General features: G+C 40.0%; 1 protein-coding gene across 5 annotated transcripts in view; it reads left to right on the top strand.

The window, feature by feature from the left end:
• UBTD2 (ubiquitin domain containing 2) overlaps positions 1-20266 on the top strand; it is a 74715-nt gene that overhangs the window by 38905 nt on the left and 15544 nt on the right. For all 5 annotated transcript variants that reach the window (XM_063706959.1, XM_063706958.1, XM_031011583.3 and 2 more), the window contains one exon: positions 10923-11159. In XM_063706959.1, the coding sequence (XP_063563029.1) occupies positions 10985-11159 (175 nt within the window). In that variant the 5' untranslated portion in view covers positions 10923-10984. The remainder of the gene's footprint in view (positions 1-10922; positions 11160-20266) is intronic.

Raw genomic sequence — 20266 nt, 5'->3', positions numbered from 1 at the left:
GTTGTTACTGCCAGCACTGCCAGATGGTTCCATGTAACTGGAACTGCCTTTGGGGTAAAGTGGCAATAAAAAAGTGGTAAAATGCAAAGGGAGAAAAAAATATTTTCCTCATATTCCACAGTACACTTTTTCTTGGTTTGTCTAGAATAGATTTTCTTATTGAGTGTTATGTGTCCACTCTACCACTACTATTGCTAGGAACTTTTAAAAGACTGCAAAACAGGCTGGGCCCAGTGGCTCATGCCTGTAATCCCAGCACTTTGAGAGGCCAAGGCAGGCAGATCACCTGAGGTCAGGAGTTCATAGACCAGCCTGGCCAACATGGTGAAACCCGTCTCTACTAAAAATACGAAAATTAGCCGGGCGTGGTGGCAGGTGCCTGTAATCTCAGCTACTCGGGAGGCTGAGGCATGAGAATCGCTTGAACCCGGGAGTTGGAGGTTGCAATGAGCCGAGATCGCGCCATTGCACTCCATCCTGAGGGACTAGAGCAAGACTTCGTCTCAAAAAAGAAAAAAAAAAGAATACAAAACAGATTTCTTCCCTCACTTCGCAGGTTTTTGGGCATAATCAGTAGGGAGATAGGCTCTAGTGGGCTTATAACATCTTGACCTGCACCAAATGTCCAGGACATTTTAACACCAAAAACTGGGAGGGGCCGGGCGCAGTGGCTTACATCTGTAATCCCTGCACTTTGGGAGGCTAAGGCGGGCGGATCATCTAAGGTTGGGAGTTCGAGACCAACCTGACCAGCATGGAGAAACCCCGTCTCTACTAAAAATACAAAAAATTAGCCGGGCGTGGTGGCGCATGCCTGTAATCCCAGCTACCCCGGAGGCTGAGGCAGGAGAATTGCTTGCACCCGGGAGGCAGAGGTTGTAGTAAGACGAGATTGTGCCACTGCACTCCAGCCTGGGCAACAAGAGCAAAACTCTGTCTCAAAAAAAAAAAAAAAAAACTGGGAGGAAAGGGGAAACAGTCTTGCGATAAATTGATTCATCAAATAAAATTTAACATTCTTTTAAAATACTGTTGCTGACTTAATAGGTTTTTCTTCCAAATAAGCACTACCCCATAGATGAGGATATTTTTTCCATATATCCATTCAGTTGTTGGATTCTGACTGTAGAATGCCCCCAATCAGCTTTAATGTTCAAGGAGCACAAGAATATGTAGGAAGATTAGGCATGAGCCCAAATAGAACGTTGCAACTAGATCAATGTTTCCTTCATGCTGAAACCCAAGATGATGGTCTCCCTTTTGGAAACCAAGGAGGCAACCCTCTTGATCTCTGATTTGCCTTCAGAGTCATTCTTCCCATGTCTTGAAAAATAGTGCACGGTCTCAGCCATATAACTCTGTGGTCGTATCCTGTAAAAAAAGAATTCCAGTATCTGGGTGGCTTAAACAACGCCAAAAAAAAATTCTTTGGGAGGCCGAGGCGGGTGGATCACCTGAGGTCTGGAGTTCGAGACCAGCCTGGCCAACATGGTGAAACCCCGTCTCTACTAAAAATACAAAAATTAGCCGGGCGTGGTGGCAGGCGTCTGTAATCCCAGCTACTCAGGAGGCTGAGGCAGGAGAATCACTTGAACCCTGGAGGCAGAGGTTGCAGTGAGCTGAGGTCGCGCCATTGTACTCCAGCCTAGGTGACAAGAGAAAAACTCCCTCTCTTAAAAAAAAAAAAAAAAAATGGTTTCTCACAATTCTGGAGGCTGGAAAGTTTGAGTCAAGGTGCCAGCTGATTTGGTATCTGGTGAGGGTGTCCATCTTCCTGTTTTACATACAGTTATCTTCTTGCTGTGTCCTCATGTGGCAAGGAAAAATCATCTCTCCTCTCTAGTCTTACAAGGTCACTAGTCCCATTCAGTGCCCCACCTCCAAATACTATCACATTGGGTATTAGATCTTCACCACACAAATTTTGTGAGGACACACATGCAGTCTATAGCCATGCTGTGGAACTTCAATTGTATAAGCTATTGGTAAGTGATATCAGGGTCAGAACTGGAGTACCTTATTGTATTTTATGTCTTATTCTTTACAGGGTTTGAGGATTTTTCCCCAAAAAAAGTTTTATTGGCAAAATATTCAAATATTAAAAAAAAAAAAAGGCCAGTCATGGTGGCTGACACCTGTAATCCCAGCACTTTGGGAGGCTGAGGCAGGAGGCTCACTTGAGCCCAGGAGTTTGAGACCAGATTCGGTAACATAGTGAGACCCTGTCTCTACAAAAAAGCAATTTGAAGGAGACAATGTGGGTCAATTTTGGAGCATACATAGTGACTGAAATTTATTTTAATATATTGACTAAATAAAAGTTCATGAATCCTTGCTACTACTAAAAAGGGAATGAGGGAAGACCTTTTTCTTACCAAAGAATGCCAGTATTAAAGGAAGAAGAGAATGACATACTTAGAAGAATCACCCTTTTACAACCCTGTAGCTGATTCAGGTAAGGATCATCAATAGATATACTAAAGCATCATGGGTAACAGGATATTCAAGATGTCAGAGATCATCCCCTGTACTGGTAATTGCCAAGGACAAATTATACCATAGACGTGACATTCAGTTGCCTTAACCAAGTAGCCAAACTTAGCCTTCTCATGTGTCGCAATATAAAGAATATAAGACATATATGAAGAATTCTTACGCAAAATGTTTTACTTGACTCTAATAAAGCTTCTAAACCTAACTTCCTATTTATAGGTTAATACAAAGGGTAAAGGAACAAGTTAAAATGTCTTCACATATTGCCATATATCCCCTGGAGGGCAAAACTGTCCCCAGCTGAGAAACACTGGCCTACATCAAATGACAGCACATAAGCCTTGATTGGAACTTGGTATGAAAAACATTTTGGGAAAGTTGGATAAATCTAATAAATAAGACTTCATAATAGATGATATAAATTTTTAAAAAATTTTTCTTAGGTACGACAACGATACTATAGTGTGTTAATCTGACTGTTTGCCTTGCCATAAAGGAATACCTGAGACTGGGTAATTTATAAAGAAAAGAGTTTTATTTGGCTCATGGTTCTACAGGCTGTACAGGAAGCATGGCACTGGCCTCTGTTCCTGTTGAGGGCCTCAGGGAGCTTACAATCATGGCGGAAGGCAAAGGGGGAGCCATTGCATCACATAGCAAGAGAAAAAAAGGGGAGGAAGTGCTGTATTCTTTTAAACAACCAGATCTCATGGGAAGGGCACCAAGCCATTCATGAGGGTCTTCCTCTGTTGCCCAGGCTAGAGTGCAGTTGCACGATCACAGCTCACTGCAGTCTACATCTCCCAGGCTCTAGTGATCCTCCCACCTCAGTCCCCAAGTAGCTGGGACTACAGGTATATACAACTACACCCAGCTAATTTTTGTATTTTTTGTAGAGATGAGGTTTCGCCGTGTTGGCCAGGCTGGCTGGTTTCAAACTCCTGGGCTCAGGTGATCCTTGCATCTTGGCCTCCTAAAGTGCTGGGATTAGAGGTATGAGCCAGCACACCCAACCAGCCTTATACTTCTTTTTAAAAAAACTTTTATTTACCATAGTGAGAAAAAGTGTCAGAAAAGCCTTATACTTTCAATTATAGAGGTTTTGTAATACCTGGCCCTAACAGATATCAAGCTATATTATATCATCCGCAATTATATATATAATCTAATTATATCTAATTACAGGTTTGATATATTATCTGCAACTAGAACTAGTTTTATTTCTGGTCCTTAAATTTCTAGTTGTTCTATTCTGTCTCATTTTGCATCTAACACTGTTTCCAAATAGTGTTAAAAGTGGAGATAGTGGGCATCTTTTTTTTTTTTTTTTTAATTGAGACAGAGTTTCATTCTTGTCACCCAAGCTGGAGTGCAATGGCAGGATCTCAGCTCACTGCAACCTCCACCTCCAGGGTTCAAGCGATTTTCCTGCTTCAGCCTCCTGAGTAGCTGGGATTACAGGCACCGCTGCGCCTGGCTAATTTTGTATTTTTAGTAGAGACGGGGTTTTGCCACGTTGGCCAGGCTTGTCTCAAACTCCTGACCTCAGGTGATCCACTCACGTCAGCCTCCCAAAGTGCTGAGATTACAGGTGTGAGCCACTGTGCCCGGCCAGCATCCTTGATTTATGTATGTGCCTTCTTTCTCATGAATTGAGAGAAGAAAAGGTCTCTACAATAAAAAAAAAAAAAAAAAAAAAAGTTAACTCATGGTAAAGCCATTGCCCCCAACCAGTAAAATAAACCATCTTAGACTTTATATACTACTTAAAAGTTGCAGTGGTCTCATGTTAGGTGATCATATTCTTTTATTTATATATGTGTATTTATGATAGAGACAGGGTCTCAATATGCTGCCCAGGCTGATCTTGAACTCCTTGGCCACAGTGATCTGTCTGCCTTGGCCTTCCAAAGTGCTGGGATTACAGGCATGAGCTACCACACGCAACTGCCTAGGCGACCATATTCTTACTCCCAGTTTCATATAATATTATCTTTCTCAATAAAGTTGTTTTGTGGAGTGGGGAGGACTTAATTGTGTGATTTCATAATACTTTTAATAAGACTGACCCATTAAGGAAAGTTTTGTAGGATCTGAGAGCTATAGTTAAAAAAAAAGTGGGGGGAAAAGTCTTTGAACATACTATGTTGTGGTAGGTGTTACAAAATGTTGCCTGTTTGTATGCTCAGATCATTGGTAAGGGGACTTACACTCTGAGAATAAGGGCTAGGAAGTCATTATGAAGTTATGTTGATTTTTTTCCCCCCAATAAAGCTACCTCAAAAACATTGAAATTATATAAATGCCTTTAAAATTATTATGCTTCAATTGGTAAGCTTTAGGATATAAGCATGGCAGAAGCTCATTTTTATTTCATTTTTAATAAAATTATAGTACGGAAAATGATGTATCTAACTTGTCTAGGCAGATATTCCTACATATGATCCTTAGTCTCTAATTTGTTGTAGATGCTAAGTATTTATAAGTTGAAAGTGATAGGCCGTAAAGCCACATCACCCCTTCTTTACTGCAGGATTCCTCTTCAGTGATCATGGTTGGTATCTCCACAACATAGATTAAGTGGTAGATTAGATAGGGCTAGGGAGCTGCTGCTTCTCCTTTGTTAGCTTTTCCTTTGTCTGGTCATAACCATTCCATTGGCCATAGTGAAGCCCAAGGATGGATCATTTCTGTAGAAAAACAATTCAGCATATGCTTTATTTAGAGCGAATCTTCGTTATTGGTTTGCTATGTGAAAACAAGCAGCCCAGTAAGACATGGAGTGCTATAATGGAAAGAGAGATCTGGGCTTTGTTGTTGTTGTGTTCTGTTTTGTTTTGTTTTGAGATGGAGTCTCGCTCTGTTGCCCAGGCTGGAGTGCAATGATGTGATCTCGGCTCACTGCAACCTCTGCCTCCCAGGTTCAAGTGATTCTCCTGCCTCAGCCTGCCGAGTAGCTGGGATTCCAGGTGCCTGCCACCACGCCTGGCTAATTTTTGTATTTTGGGTAGAGATGGGGTTTCACCAGGCTGGGCACAGTGGCTCATGCCTGTAATCCCAGCACTTTGGGAGGCCAAGGCTGGTGGATCATCTGAGGTCGGGAGTTCGAGACCAGCCTGACCAACATGGCAAAACCTTGTCTCTACTAAAAATATAAAAATCAGCTAGGCGTGGTGGCAGGCGCCTGTAATCCCAGCTACTCGGGAGGCTGAGGCAGGAGAATCACATGAACCCGCGAGGCAGAGGTGGCAGTGAGCCGAGATCATGCCATTGCACTCCAGCCTGGGCAACAAGAGTGAAACTCCATCTCAAAGAAAAAAAAGAGAGAGACGGGGTTTCACCATGTTGGCCAGGCTGGTCTCAAACTCCTGGCTTCAAGTGATCCCCCCTGCCTCGGCCTCCCAAAGTGCTGGGATTACAGATGTGAGCCACCGGGCCCAGTGAGATCTGGACTTTGAATTTAGGCATGTGTGTTCTAGTACGGGGTCATTATTTTAAGCCATCCTTGTTACATCTTAGTTTCCTATCTGTCAGTAAGGTTGGATTATACAATCTAAGGTGTCTTCTACCTTTAAATTCTCAAACAGTAGAGAAGATTTGCATATTGTATTGATTGTTGGCATTTTAGGCATTTTAATTCCCATATCCCTATTTTTTTTTGGCAGTTAGTTGCTTTAGGTAAAGGGAATATATGTATTATGCATGTATGTATATATGTGTGTATATAGTGCATTCTAAATTTACGTGAAAATATTTGCAAGTGTCCTTTTAGTTTAGCACCGTCTGTTACGGAAGGGTTCTAATACTCCATTTTTTCCCCTCACGCTATTGTCTTGTGGAAACTGATGCTTCCAGTTTTCAACCTGTTAAAGCTGTTGCTTGAGTCATATCTTGATATTTTCACCTTATCCATGCATTATGGCCTCTTCTTTCTTCATTTGAAGGGTTCCATCATTAAATCAAGGTTTTCAAAGAGGAACCCAAAACAGGAAAACAATTATAATCATACTTAACTTCAAAATTGATTGTTTTTTACCAATGTCAAAATGAGTTTTTGATAGAATGCTTTAAATTATGTAGTAAAAATATTTAAAATTATGTGTTATTTAGATCTGAGAAACAAGCCTTACTTGGGTTTTCTGTGTGTTAGATCTGTTTATTTGTTACAGAGTGGGAAGAAGTGTTTAAAGATTACAAGGAAAGATAAAGAGTGGGTGAATATGATTAAGAGGCTTCTGAGAAAAAGATGACTTTTGGACACGTTTTGAAAGAAGTAAATGTGGATTGATGGGGGAAAGGATATTTTCTGAAATAGATTGTGTGGTTTTTTTAGCATTAGATTGCTTTATTAATTTTTTATTTCTCATATGTTAATTCATAGAGCACTAAAGATGGTTGGTTACCTGCAGTTTAAGGATAGAGAAGCAGAAATTTGGGGAATAAAAGATGTTTTCTGTCTTTAAATTATTCACTGTTAGAGCATGGTACCTAGTCCTATATGCTATGTATGATACCAAGCATCTCTCTTTTGGTATCAGCAGTCAGAAGATGTATGAAGCAGATAAAACTGAAAGTTTAAGAGTATAAAATGAAATCTAGTTGAGTATGTATATATTCCACATCTTACAAAAATGTTTGGCTTGGTACAAACATGAGGTACTTAGCTGCCAGGCTGATAATCTATGTCCAACTACTGCATTTTCAGAAATACAGGTTTGTGGCACCACCTGAACTCAAAGGATAAGATTTGGTGAACAAATGCCTAGCAAGTGTACTCTGATAAGGCACAGGAAGTGCATGACAATCAGAGGACATTTCTTTAACATTTAAGGAAGGGATTGGGAAGTTATGAAAAGAAGAAAGACAGCCTGTATATTTTTGCCAAAGGACTTAAAGATGTTATTTCATATAGTACCTCTAAGTTCATTTTTACTTATTTAGCAAACATTCATTTGCAGTTTTATTGTATATCATGCATTATTATGAGTGGTTTATGAATATGAACTTAAGTCCTCTTAGCAAACCTAAATATTTTCATGTTTTCACGAGAGGATAGTTCAAATGCTTTTGCTAAATGCTAATTTTTTTCCCAGTTATTTATTTAACAAAGGTTAGTCATTTAGTTTAACATGAAGCTTGAAACCTCAGATTTTGTAGTGAAAATTCTGCACTGCTCTGTGGTTTCACTAAAGTAATTATGTTACAAAGATTTAATCATTTTTTAACAGTGGACATTCTATAGACAGATATTCTATATTATGTTTATAATACAGGCAGAAATAGGCAAATAAAAGTAATCTTCCTTCATGTCACAAGCATTTATTTTGTCTTTTGCAGGATAATTACTGTGAAACTTTTGACAGCATGTAGATTTGAAAATGCATTGGGGGCCTGTTGCAGTGGCTCATGCCTGTAATTCCAGCACTTTGGGAGGCTGAGGCGGGTGGATCATGAAGTCAAGAAATTGAAACTATCCTGGCCAATATGGTGAAACCCCGTCTCTACTAAAAATACAAAAATTAGCTGGGCGTGGTGGCACGGGCCTGTAGTCCCAGCTACTTGAGAGGCTGAGGCAGGAGAATCGCTTGAACCCAGGAGGCGGAGGTTGCAGTGAGTCGGGTTGCACCAGTGCACTCCAGCCTTGGCGACAGAGCAAGACTCTGTCTCAAGTAAATGAATAAAATTTAAAAATTAAAGAAAATGCATTTGGAATGATTTTCCTTAAGCAACATAAATACATCATCTGTTCTTTTTGTGGGACTTTGTTCATCTATGCTTAGTACAAACGGAGAGAGGTGAAATGAACCTACTTCACATTTGTAAGGAAGGTGTTTTACAATTTTTCCAAGGTACTTTGTACCCTTATTATGATTGTTTTTCTGTTGGCTTCCTCTTTTCAAAGTCCTCTTCCTTTCATTTGCTTTAGTTTTAGGTCCTGAGATTCTTCTGTAGAGGTTTTGTTGTTTTTGTCCATGCTTTGTAATTCTCTCAGAATGACAGGAAAAATTATACTGAGTTATCTCTCATGCATTTAATACATATGAGGCCAGATAATTCTGTAGAAATACTCAGACCCAAAACTTTATTCAGATAAATATCTTACTGAGTCTACCTACTTACTGTGCCATCTTCCACTTCCTGGTCAGTAAGCTGAGTGTTGTCTGTAAACTGTCTCTAACTCATCTAAATGATAATGTAGCAGAAAATAAAATCTACCTTGCATTCCATCGTGTTGGTGCAATCAGTGGGTTGTGGTTATCAGACCAGATTCTGAACATCTTCTAGAGAATTATGCTCTAGCTGCATTGTCTGTATTATTTGGAAGAGGTAGGGAAAAATCATTAGTATAGACTGTGTTTCTCACATTTGAATTAAATATAATAGGCACATCTGTAGTGTTACTCCCAGTAGACACTCAGTACATATTTGTTGATTAAATAAAGAGACTTGGATTCTGTTTCCAGCTCTGCTACTAAATGGATGGGTTTCCTATTCTGCTTCCTCACCCTTTCAGAACTCACCTGTTTTGCATTTCACTAGGACAAGTTAGAGGGCAAAAAGTATTTGAGTTAATGCTGAGTGTTTTAAGTGGAAAACAGCTAGTCTTTTGGTGTGCCACGCTGAGGGGAGAGGACAGAAGAGACCTGACCTGGCAGTCTTTATTGAGAATATAGCCTGGAGAGTAGAGATAGCCCAGGGTCTGGAGTCATTTTATTTTCTGTTTTGCATAGTCCAAATTTCATCTGGCCCTGGGCCAGTGAGGGAGTAGTCAATTTCATGGTTGCTTTAGAACCAGTTTGAGAGTGATTTCTTTAAAATTGGTATTCTTTCTGCAATTAAATATAGAACATTGAATTTTGACACACACCCTCTCTCCTTCCCACCCGCTGTGTCATTTATTTCCCACCCACTCTTTTCCAACACTCTTCTTATCTTTTCATCCAGCTTCAATTTTCTTTCTATCTTCTATCCCATCTATCAAACTATTCCCTATCTATAGCACTGTATAATCTTACAGAGCCATAAATAAGAATGGCTCTGTAGGTCAGTATGACCCATGGAAATAGATCACAGATAATACACCAGATGGTTATCTGGGTGCAAGGATGCTGCATCCGACTTATTCCAGCGCTACTACTACATAACATTGTCTAAGGGGAGATGCTGCCACTTGCCCTTTGTTTTCTTCTTCTCTTGGGTTGAAACTAGGGTAGGGTATCATAGTTCTTCTGCTCCTTGTGGTTCGGAGCTAATCTCTTGGCCTAGCATCAAAGATTATCTCTTTTATTCCCAGTTCCTCAAAAAAACTAAAGTACTGATTCTACCATTTGTAAATTAGTTCCTGTTTGAGTTCCAGAGAAAGGTATTTACAGTTCCTTGACTAAAGTCCAGAGAGTAGAATGCTAGAGGAAGCATTCCTCTAATCAGTTTGTTCATGATTCTGGTGGTTTGGCTCTTCTTTCTCTGGGCACTGAAAAGCAGTCTTTTACCTCTTTGGATTTTCTCAGTTCCTACTTCCTGGTTTCATGTGTCCAAGCTACTGTTGCCGTTTGGCTTCCCCAAGTATCTTGCCTCTCTTTCATGGTGTCTCTTGACTCTCATATCCTGCTCTTACAGTCTGATGAAACACTTACCTTCTAGGCAGTTCTTTTAAAATGAACAAAACAAAACTTTCATTGTATTAAAAAAAAAATTTTTTTAGAGCAGTTTTAGATTCATAACAGAATTGAGAGGAAGGTACAGAGATTTCCTATGTACTCCCAGTGCCTACACATACATAGCCTCCTTTCCCTGATTATCAGCATCCTCCACCAGAGTGGTACATTCATTACAACTATAATTCTCTGGGGTTCTTTAGTTTTGTTTTGTTTTGTTTTGTTTGAGATGAGGTTTCACTCTCGCTCAGGCTGAAGTGCAGTGGCGTGATCATGGCTCACTGCAAACACAACCTCCCAGGCTCAAGTGATCCTCCCACCTCAGCCTCCTGAGTAGCTGGGACCACAGGCACATGCCAACATGCCAGGCTAATTTTTGTGTATTTTGTAGAGATGGGGTCTCACCATGTTGCCCAGGCTAGTCTCGAACTCCTGGATTCAAGCCTTCCTTCCACCTCAGCCTCCCAAAGTGCTGGGATTACAGGTGTTGAGCTACTGCACTCAGCCTGTAATTCTTTTTAATGATCCTGTGGAGAGGGTGTACTGAGTGGAAAAGAGCTACCAATTTGTTTTGCATAGAGCAATCTAATGTCTCTATTCACTTTTGTAGTTCCAAAATGTGTTAGAGGAATTTCAGGATGCACAAATTAGCTAGCAGGTAAATTTCTGGCTGTGATTTTGATGAAATAATCCAAGAGAGGAATGACCAGATAACTTTTGATACATATTTTATAAATTTTGGGTTTGATCTCAGTCTTTTATTTTTCTTTTCAGTTGCTCTAGGTCGTAACCAGCCTTTGAAAAAGGAGAAACCAAAATGGAAAAGCGATTATCCTATGACAGATGGACAACTACGCAGCAAGAGGGATGAATTTTGGGATACAGCACCAGCTTTTGAAGGCCGGAAAGAGATTTGGGATGCCTTGAAGGCTGCTGCACATGCTTTTGAGAGCAATGATCATGAACTGGCACAAGCAATCATTGATGGTGCAAACATAACATTACCACATGGTAGGTTTGGTGTTCCTCAAGGACAGAGGAAACATAATCAGCTTTGTTTCTGATAGCAAGAAACCAAATGGGAGCGTTTTTTTCCTTGCTATGAATTATTCTAACTTTTTTTTTTTAATGTAGCAAGGAATAGCATTCCTCTTTTTTTCTTGTACATCTTTCAGCTGGAGACAGGTTTTACTTTGTGTGTTTGTGTATATATATATATATATTTTTAATATATCTTAATTTCAGAAAAGAACTCTTGATCATCTAAAAAGTTTCCGTGTAACCTAGTTCTCCATGAAGACCTCTTCCCTCCACCCTCCCACCCCCACCTCACCAGCCTCATCACCCTGCCAATCTATTGGAGCTTCCACTTCACTGGTTTCCTCCTAGCAGCGCTAGAGATAGAGTCTCAATTTAGATTTTGTAAGCTGTAGAGACTCAGAGGATGTTCCTTTTAGTCATTATACTTTCTCATCAAGCCTATTTTTGGCATAATAAGCAAACCCAAACTTAGAGTCCCGCATGTTTTTAAGGACAGTTTTCCATGATTGTAGCCCTGAGCATTCTTAGGAACTTCTCTCTTTTGCATAGGAATGTGACTCTTTTAAGGATAACCGTAAGCTTTGAATGTTTCCGGGGATACACATATGCTGGTCCATGTACATACTCTTGTTTGGTCTCCTTGATGAGAAACATAGGAGAATTTTTCATGCTACATTGAGATTTAGGTGTTAATTTTGTATTTACTTTTTTTATTTCTGTATTAATATTCTCAGTATTCTGTTTAGTTTTTCAAGTTAATATTTTTCAAGGTTGTCTTTTCAGATTTATGTAATAACCACCTTGCATTGATTCTATTCATTATTATACCTTCATTGTTTTAATCCCTAGTATGTCCCTTTATCTACATTCTTAGAGGAACAGGGACTTTCATTGTTTAACCATCTGCTTTATGTCCTTTCACTGTATGTCAAATGAAAGATTTTTATTTTATTCTATTCTTTCTCTCTCTCTTTTTTGAGACAGAGTCTTGCTCTGTCGCCCAGCAGGCTGGAGTGCAGTGGTGCACTCAGCTCACTGCAACCTCCGCCTCCTAGGTTCAAGTGATTCTCGTGCCTCAGCTTCCCCACCATGCCTGGCTAATTTTTGTATTTTTAGTAGAGACAGGGTTTCACCATGTTGGCTAGGCTGGTCTCAGCTCCTGACCTCAGGTGATCCGCTCGCCTCAGCCTCCCAAAGTCCCTTTTTTTAAGAGACAGGTCTCACTTTGTCATCCAGACCAGAATGTGGTGGCACGATGACAGCTCATTGCAGCCTCGACCTCCCAGGCTCAAGAGATCCTCCCACCTCAGCTTCTCAAGTACCTGGTACTACAGGCACGCATCACCATGCCTGGCTATGTTTTTTTTGTTTTTTTGTTTTGTTTTGTTTTGTTTTTGGAGAGGCATGGTCTCACTATGTTGCCCAGATGGTCTCGAACTCCTGGGTTCAAGCAATCCTCCTGCCTTGGCCTCCCAAAGTGCTGAGGTTATAAGCATGAGCTGCTGTGCCTGTCCAAAAGATACTTAACTTACTGTATCCTTGCCAGATTCCAAATCACCATTAGTTTTCTGATTAATTGTGCTTCCAAGAAACATTCCTTTTTTTATAGCTGCCTGTTCTTTATTATGAAAGTTTATTAGCATAGTCTTCTGTTACTAATGTTATTGAGCACCCACTGATCACTTTTTCTATACATGTATAAAAGTGATCCCTCCTACATTTGAAGAATTTATAATAGAATGCCATTTTCAGTGTGACTTTTTTTTTTTTTTTAAGACAGTGAGTCTTTTTCTTTTGGTAACTTATTTTATTTTTTTGAGACAGGGTCTCACTCTGTTGCCCAGGCTGGAGTGCAGTGGCATGATCTTGGCTTACTGTAACCTCCACCTCCCAGGTTCAAGCAATTTTCATGCCTCAGCCTCCCAAGTAGCTGGGATTACAGGCATGCGCCACCATGCCCAGCTAATTTTTGTATTTTTTTGGTAGAGACCAGGGTTTCGCCATGTTGGCCAAGCTGGTCTCGAACTCCTGGCCTCAAGCTATTTGCCTGCCTTGGCCTTCTAAAGTGCTGGGATTACAGGCGTGAACCACTGCACCTGGCCTCAGTATGACTCTTTAGTCTCAGTTTTCATGGATAGTCTCTAAATTCTTTACCTTTATGTGATTGTGGGTTGGGAGGTGGTGGGCATCATCTTAGTCCATTTATCTTTTTCAGTTTTGTAATTATCGTCTTCACATACCACCTTTATATAATATAACGGGAAGGAGTCTTCCTTTACAGATAGTTTTATCATCCTTCTCTTTTTGATGTCCATATCCTCTGTTTTTCAAGGAGAATATATGTTTTATAGACCTGTACATGGGTGGAAGAAGAGTCATGTATGTGTGATTGTGTGAGATCCAGAATGTTGGAACTTTGAATTTCTTATTTTGTACTTATAATTACCTACTGGAATACCTGGTTGCATTCTGTATATTGTAGCCTTGTTTAAAACTTCATGGAGGCAAAATAATTCTGTTGCGTGTAAGGCTGGGGCTCATGCATATCCTATTGGATGTGGGCTCAGATCACTAAAGACCGAAGTCCCTCATTTCTGCTTCTCTGTGGAAAATGTTCCCGGCAGCCCTGCCTACCAGCAGATCAGGGAGAATTACTCTCAGAAATTCAAGAATTATTAGATGACCCTCTATTCGCCTTCTATGTTTAAGGAATATTTTCTCCTTAAGCATGGAATAATCAAGCCAATATCTGAGCTTTTCTCTTTCAAAACTCTGTGATAACTTTCTGGGTGTTAATATTGTCACTGGTGCCCTTGATTGACTTCTTTTGTTCATATCTGAATCTTGTCAATATTTCTTGGACCTTATAATTTTGTTTTGTCATGTACTCTAACTCACCATCAGTTTATAACTAGGCTATTGTATGCTTTTATCTAGACTGGCTTAGTGGTATTGCTGAAATTCTTTCCATCTTTTTTGTGTAATTACATGTTTGAAATTTTACTTTGGGCCAGGTGCAGTGGCTTACCCCTGTAATCCCAGCACTTTGGGAGGCCAAGTCGGGCAGATCATGAGGTCAGGAGATCGAGACCATCCCGGCTAACACGGTGAAACCCCGTCTCTACTAAAAATACAAAGGATTAGCCAGGCCTTGTGGCAGGCGCCTATAGTCCCAGCTACTCAGGAGGCTGAGGCAGGAGAATGGCATGAACCTGGGAGGCGGAGCTTGCAGTGAGCCAAGATCGCGTCACTGCACTCTAGCCTGGGCGACAGAGCAAGACTCCGTCTCAAAAAAAAAAAAAAAAAAGGAAAAAAATAAATTTTACGTTGGGCACATTGTGTTGTGCTACCCCTTAAATATCCCAAAGCACTTTATATTTTAAGTTTAAATTATTACGTAGACTTGACTATTATTTAGTTCAGCCTTTGATATCAGTTCTGGTCCTACTTCTGTCCCTACCGTATTACTTGCAGCTATGTGACTTTGGGCAAATCACATCTTCTGTAAGCTTCAATTCTCTCATATGTAAAATATGGATAATAACTGTCTACCTCTTGGGATGGTTATGTTGATTAAATGTAATAATAATACATGTAAGTTGCTGATCAGAGTGCTCGGTATCCAAAAAGCACTTAATAAATAGTAGTGCTGATGATCTTATTTCCTGAACTCTGAAATTAACAAGTAAATTCCCTGTTCCCTGCACCAAAATTCTGAATTATAGATTTTGATCATTTTCTAAATTATCTTTTTTTTTCTTTGAGACGGAGTTTCATTTTTGTCACCCAGGCTGGAGAACAAAATAACATTACACTTCTTAATTATCTTCCTCTGTTAATAACAACAATAAGTCTTCAGTTTATTCTCAAGTGGCAGTGGGGAGAGTAAGAGGGAACTTGTCATAACTACCTGTTAATTTTATATATACACATACGGTATATTTTCATTCTGGAAATTGACTCAAATTGAGAATGGTATGAACATATACTGTGGAAAAAGCTCCCCATGTGATTTTGATACCTGATACCTTTCACAGTCTTCCTGCCCTGTATGAGCTTTATTTTTCATGATTTGCACAGCATGTTATTACTCATTGTCTTACATTTCTTAAAGAGCTTATTTCCTTTTTCTCATTGATTGCTATTTTGCCATTACCTACAAATCCTAAAAATATTCTTAATATAGTAGTTTACCAGTGAAACCAGGTTATAGATTAGCGATTTGCCAAATTAGCATAAGCAGGGTAAGAAAAAAACAAGTAGTATTTACACTTTTCACACAGTTTCTGCATAGTGAATAGTATACTATTCAGTACTTTTCAGTGAAAGCTTATTCAGAAACTGTATCTTGTAAAGATGAACACTTAATGCTTTTTGTAATTATGATATAGAAGATTTAAAAGGATTTTAGGAATTGCCTACTCCCTTCCTCTACCTCCTAATTTTCTAGAAAGGTAGTTGTTGATATTTGTTTAGCATCTACAATTATCTCATAATTCTTAGTGAGAATATTTTTTTCTAACATGTTTTCCATATCCCAGCAATTCAAATGTAAAAGCTCTCCTCTTTTTTTTTTTTTTTTTTTGAGACGGGGTCTTGCTCTGTCGCCCAGGCTGGAGTGCAGTGGCACAATCTCGGCTCACTGCAAGCTCCGCCTTCCGAGTTCACGCCATTCTCCTGCCTCAGCCTCCCAAGTAGCTGGGACTACAGGTGCCCGCCACCACGCCCGGCTAATTTTTTGTATTTTTTAGTAGAGACAGGGTTTCACCATGTTAGCCAGGATGGTCTCGATCTCCTGACCTTGTGATCCACCTGCCTCGGCCTCCCAAAGTGCTGGGATTACAGGCGTGAGCCACCGCACCCAGCCAAAAGCTCTCCTCTTAACCTCCTTGAATAGATGGAGTAGCTAGCTACTCCCTGTTACTCAAACATGCTTTTCTACTGGGAAACAGAAATTTAACCCCGATTTTATTCATACTTATTATAGCTAAATGTTGCCAGTTCTTCAGTTTGGCTTTTGAGGACCTGTTTCTTTTGTCCTTAACCCTTAAAGGGTATGGGAGGTAGAAAAAGTTAATTCTTAAAAGGCTTAACTTTTTTTATTTCTCTTTTCACAGAGTTTGTTATATGGGTGGGAAAGGAGTTCCCCAGAATGTTTTTTTCTTTGTCTCAAAATATATTAAATGTGCATTATGTATAATAAAATTTAATTTTTAAAAAAACAAAGGCACTTACAAATAGTATAAAGAGCATGTTATGTGTAAGGAACCAACGTATGAAAAGAACACTGGACTGAGAATCAGCAATAAAATACTCAAAACTCATGTTGTTTTTATTTATTTGTTTATTTTATGTTTATTTTTTTGGAGACGGAGTCTAGCTCTGTCACCCAGGCTGGAGTGCAGTGGTGTGATCTTAGCTCACTGCAACCTCCACCTCCTGGGTTCAAGCAATTCTTGTGCCTCAGCCTCCCGAGTAGCTGAGATTACAGGCGTGCAGCACCACGCCCATCTAATTTTTGTATTTTTAGTAGAGACCGGGTTTCACCATGTTGGCCAGGGTGGTCTCAATCTCCTGACCTCAAGTAATCCACCCGCCTCAGCCTCCCAAAGTGCTGGGATTACAAGCATGAGCCACTGTGCCCACCCTCATGTTTTGAATTAACATTTAATTCTTATGCCTGTAATAATCACCTACAACAGTCCCCACTTTGCACAGATCAGAAAACTGAAGCATAGAGAGGTTGCATCATTCTTCCAAAGTATAAGTCATGAAATTGGGATTTGAACTCAAGTCTTGGATCTAACAGTAACTAATGCAACTCAATGCCCTGGACAAGTCATTTCATCTCCCTGTTCTGTAAAGTGATTGCACAAGTAATCTTCAGTGTTTAGTCTATGTCTAATGTTTTAGTTCTCTTGCACACTATATAGAATACTTTAAAATAGTAAACTGTTAAAGAGAAAAAAGCAGATTCTCTTAAGACATAGACAGGAAATGCATGTGTGTAAGTCTTGTTTCTATTTTCCTTAGGTGTTTCAGAGGCCCATTAAGAAGCAGGCCATGAATTTTGGTGTGGACTTTAAAGGTTCCTATAAGAATTTTTCAGGCCGGGCACAGTGGCTCATGCCTGTAATCACAGCACTTTGGGAGGCCGAGGTGGGTAGATCACAAGGTCAGGAGTTAGAGACCAGCCTAGCCAACATGGCGAAACCCCGTCTCTACTAAAAATACAAAAATTAGCCAGGCATGGTGGCGGGCGCCTGTAATCCCAGCTACTCGGGAGGCTGAGGCAGGAGAATTGCTTGAACCCAGGAGGCATAGGTTGTACTCCAGCCTGGATGACAAGAGCAAGACTCTGTTTCAAAAAAAAAAAAAAAAAAAAAAAAAAAGAATTTTTCATTTGGCCAGGCATGGTGGCTCACACCTATAATCTCAGCACTTTGGGAGGCCAAGGCAGGCAGATCATGAGGTCAGGAGATCGAGACCATCCTGGCTAACGTGGTAAAACCCCATCTTTAATAAAAATACAAAAAAAAAAAATTTGTCATTTAACAAAGTTAATTGATAAGTTAATTCATAAACATAAAGCTTAGGAATGAAGGCATGAAGATATATTTACACAGGAGATGGGATTTTTGCTGGACTGTTGTAGGGTTTAGAAATGAAACAGGGCCTTAATGAAGGATCTGATGACTGATTAACCATAAAATAAATGTTATATCATTTTTCTCTCTCTATCCTCAAACAAAAATAGTTCAGGGTTATAAATTGTAAATGTATTCCAGTTTATCTATTCCTCTGCTGTTGTCAACATTTTCCTTCAATTAGAGCAATAAAGGCCTGCAAACAGCTGAGGTGAGAGGTTGTCCCTGAGTCAGAAGGCTTGTCTCTGAAAAAGACCTCCTTTTTATGCCATTCTGGGTAGTAGAGGTAGAGGAACACAGGGTTTCTAACATGGTCCCAGGGAGGAGTATGTTATACCAACTTCTACTTCTGTAAAGCCAGATCAGCTTTACACAGACCACTGTGTTCAGGTGCTTCTAGTCTGCTCAGTTGTCCCTTTTAGAGCACTGAAAATTAAAGATCAGTGTCCCCCTTAAAACTGTGGTGAGGCCGGGCGCGGTGGCTCATGCCTGTAATCCCAGCACTTTGGGAGGCCGAGGTGGGCGGATCACGAGGTCAGGAGATCGAGACCACGGTGAAACCCCATCTCTACTAAAAATACAAAAAATTAGCTGGGCGCAGTGGCGGGCGCCTGTAGTCCCAGCTACTCGGGAGGCTGAGGCAGGAGAATGGCGTGAACCCGGGAGGCGGAGCTTGCAGTGAGCCGAGATTGCACCACTGCACTCCAGCCTGGGCGACAGAGCGAGACTCCGTCTCAAAAAAAAAAAAAAAAAAACTGTGGTGAAGTGTTACACAAGCTCTTAATCATGATTTGCCTATCATATGACATCAACAATACGTATACAGGTTAAGCCACTTTTCACTTATGTTTACTAAAAGAGATGATTGACTTAGTTTTTCTGAATGCCACAGTCTTGATGGCTGATTTGGTAGTTTGAGATAGCTAGACCTTCTGCTTCTAAAGCCTGATTGCCAAATATAAACTTGATATATATAATTCCTAGCAAAGTGTTTGCATGAGAGAACCTGTAATTTGTTAGCATCCCTACAATCCTGAAAAACTGCACCTAATATCTGGATGGAAGATAATTTTGATGGCCCTTTGGACATTAGTGCGATTCAGGTTTGTGGAAATCACCATGAAATATGAAGCCATGGACTCAAATTTTATGAAACCTTGATCCTTTGTGACATTGCTGTTGGTGAGTGTTGCCCTGTAAGTCTGATAGTGAGATTTAAAACTTGAGAGAAGACAGCCAACATTATTGTGTGTTTTCTATGGATTTGTTATATGTACTAGGCAATTTTTCACGTGCTTATTATTTAATCTTTACAACAACCTCATAAGGGAGGTACTATAATTCTTGAGGAAATAGACTCACCATATCCAAAATCAGGGTCTAAATTCAAATGGGGTATGACTGACTCCAAAGCCATGGTTCCTTCTGTCACATCTCACTGCTTCTCCTGGAATCTTATGTCCCTCTATCAGGCTTGAGTATACTGCCTGAACATTCACCCCACTGTTTCATTCCTTTGCATTCATTCTGTCATTTAAGTGTTCTCATTCTTTCTAGCAATTTCCAACTCAAATGTTAAGGCTTTCTTTTGCCATAGCAGGGCATGGTTGTCAAGAAGTAGAAGAGTTCGTAATACAAAAATTTGCCAGGGTTGGTGGCAGGCACCTGTGGTCCCAGCTACTTTGGGAGGCTAAGGCAGGAAAATTGCTTGAGCCCAGGAGGCAGAGGTTGCAGTGAGCTGAGATTGTGCCACTCTCCTCCAGCATGGGCAACAGAGCAAGATTCCATCTCAAAAAAAAAAAAAAAAGAGTTTAAGCCTTCTGAATCAGAAAAGAGAAGTCAGGAGCAAAGACATTTATTCCTACAGGCTTTGGAAGAGGCCCATAGTGCTACAAAAACCTTGGAGTTCTAGAACATTGCCCCCTTCTTTCATTTTGGGAGGATGGTTTTCTGTACCAGATTGCCAATGTGATCTAAATATTAAGTTTGTCAACTTTATTAAGTACACTAAACAGCATGTTTAAAGTGGACAATTTGATCAGCTTTGATATGTATGTAAAACTCCCCACAGTCAAGATAACAAACATTTCCACACCCTTGCCAACATTGATTTTTAACTTTTACAAACCTGTTCATGTAGTGATGCAAGTCTCACGTGGTAAAAATTTTTAACACTGAGCTGCAGTCTTAAGGGAGTGAGAGTACAGAGGGATAAACAGTGAGGCCTTTAAATGCTGAAAAATACATCTTTCTTTCTAACCTGAAAGATTGCTTGAAAAACAGTATAAAGCATTAGTCCTAATGACATTTCGTAAAGGTATTATTTGTCAGCTAATTTAGTTTTATCGTTCTTATTTTCTAGTGGAATATTTTGAGGCATAATTTAAAATAATCATAGAAGAAAACAGTTGACCAAGGAAAACAGAAACA

Source organism: Gorilla gorilla, chromosome 4, assembly GCF_029281585.2.
Source record: "Gorilla gorilla gorilla isolate KB3781 chromosome 4, NHGRI_mGorGor1-v2.1_pri, whole genome shotgun sequence".
In the NCBI taxonomy this organism is placed as follows: domain Eukaryota; kingdom Metazoa; phylum Chordata; class Mammalia; order Primates; family Hominidae; genus Gorilla; species Gorilla gorilla.
Note: the sequence above shows the minus strand (reverse complement) of the source record. Positions and strands in the feature narration are given on the sequence as shown.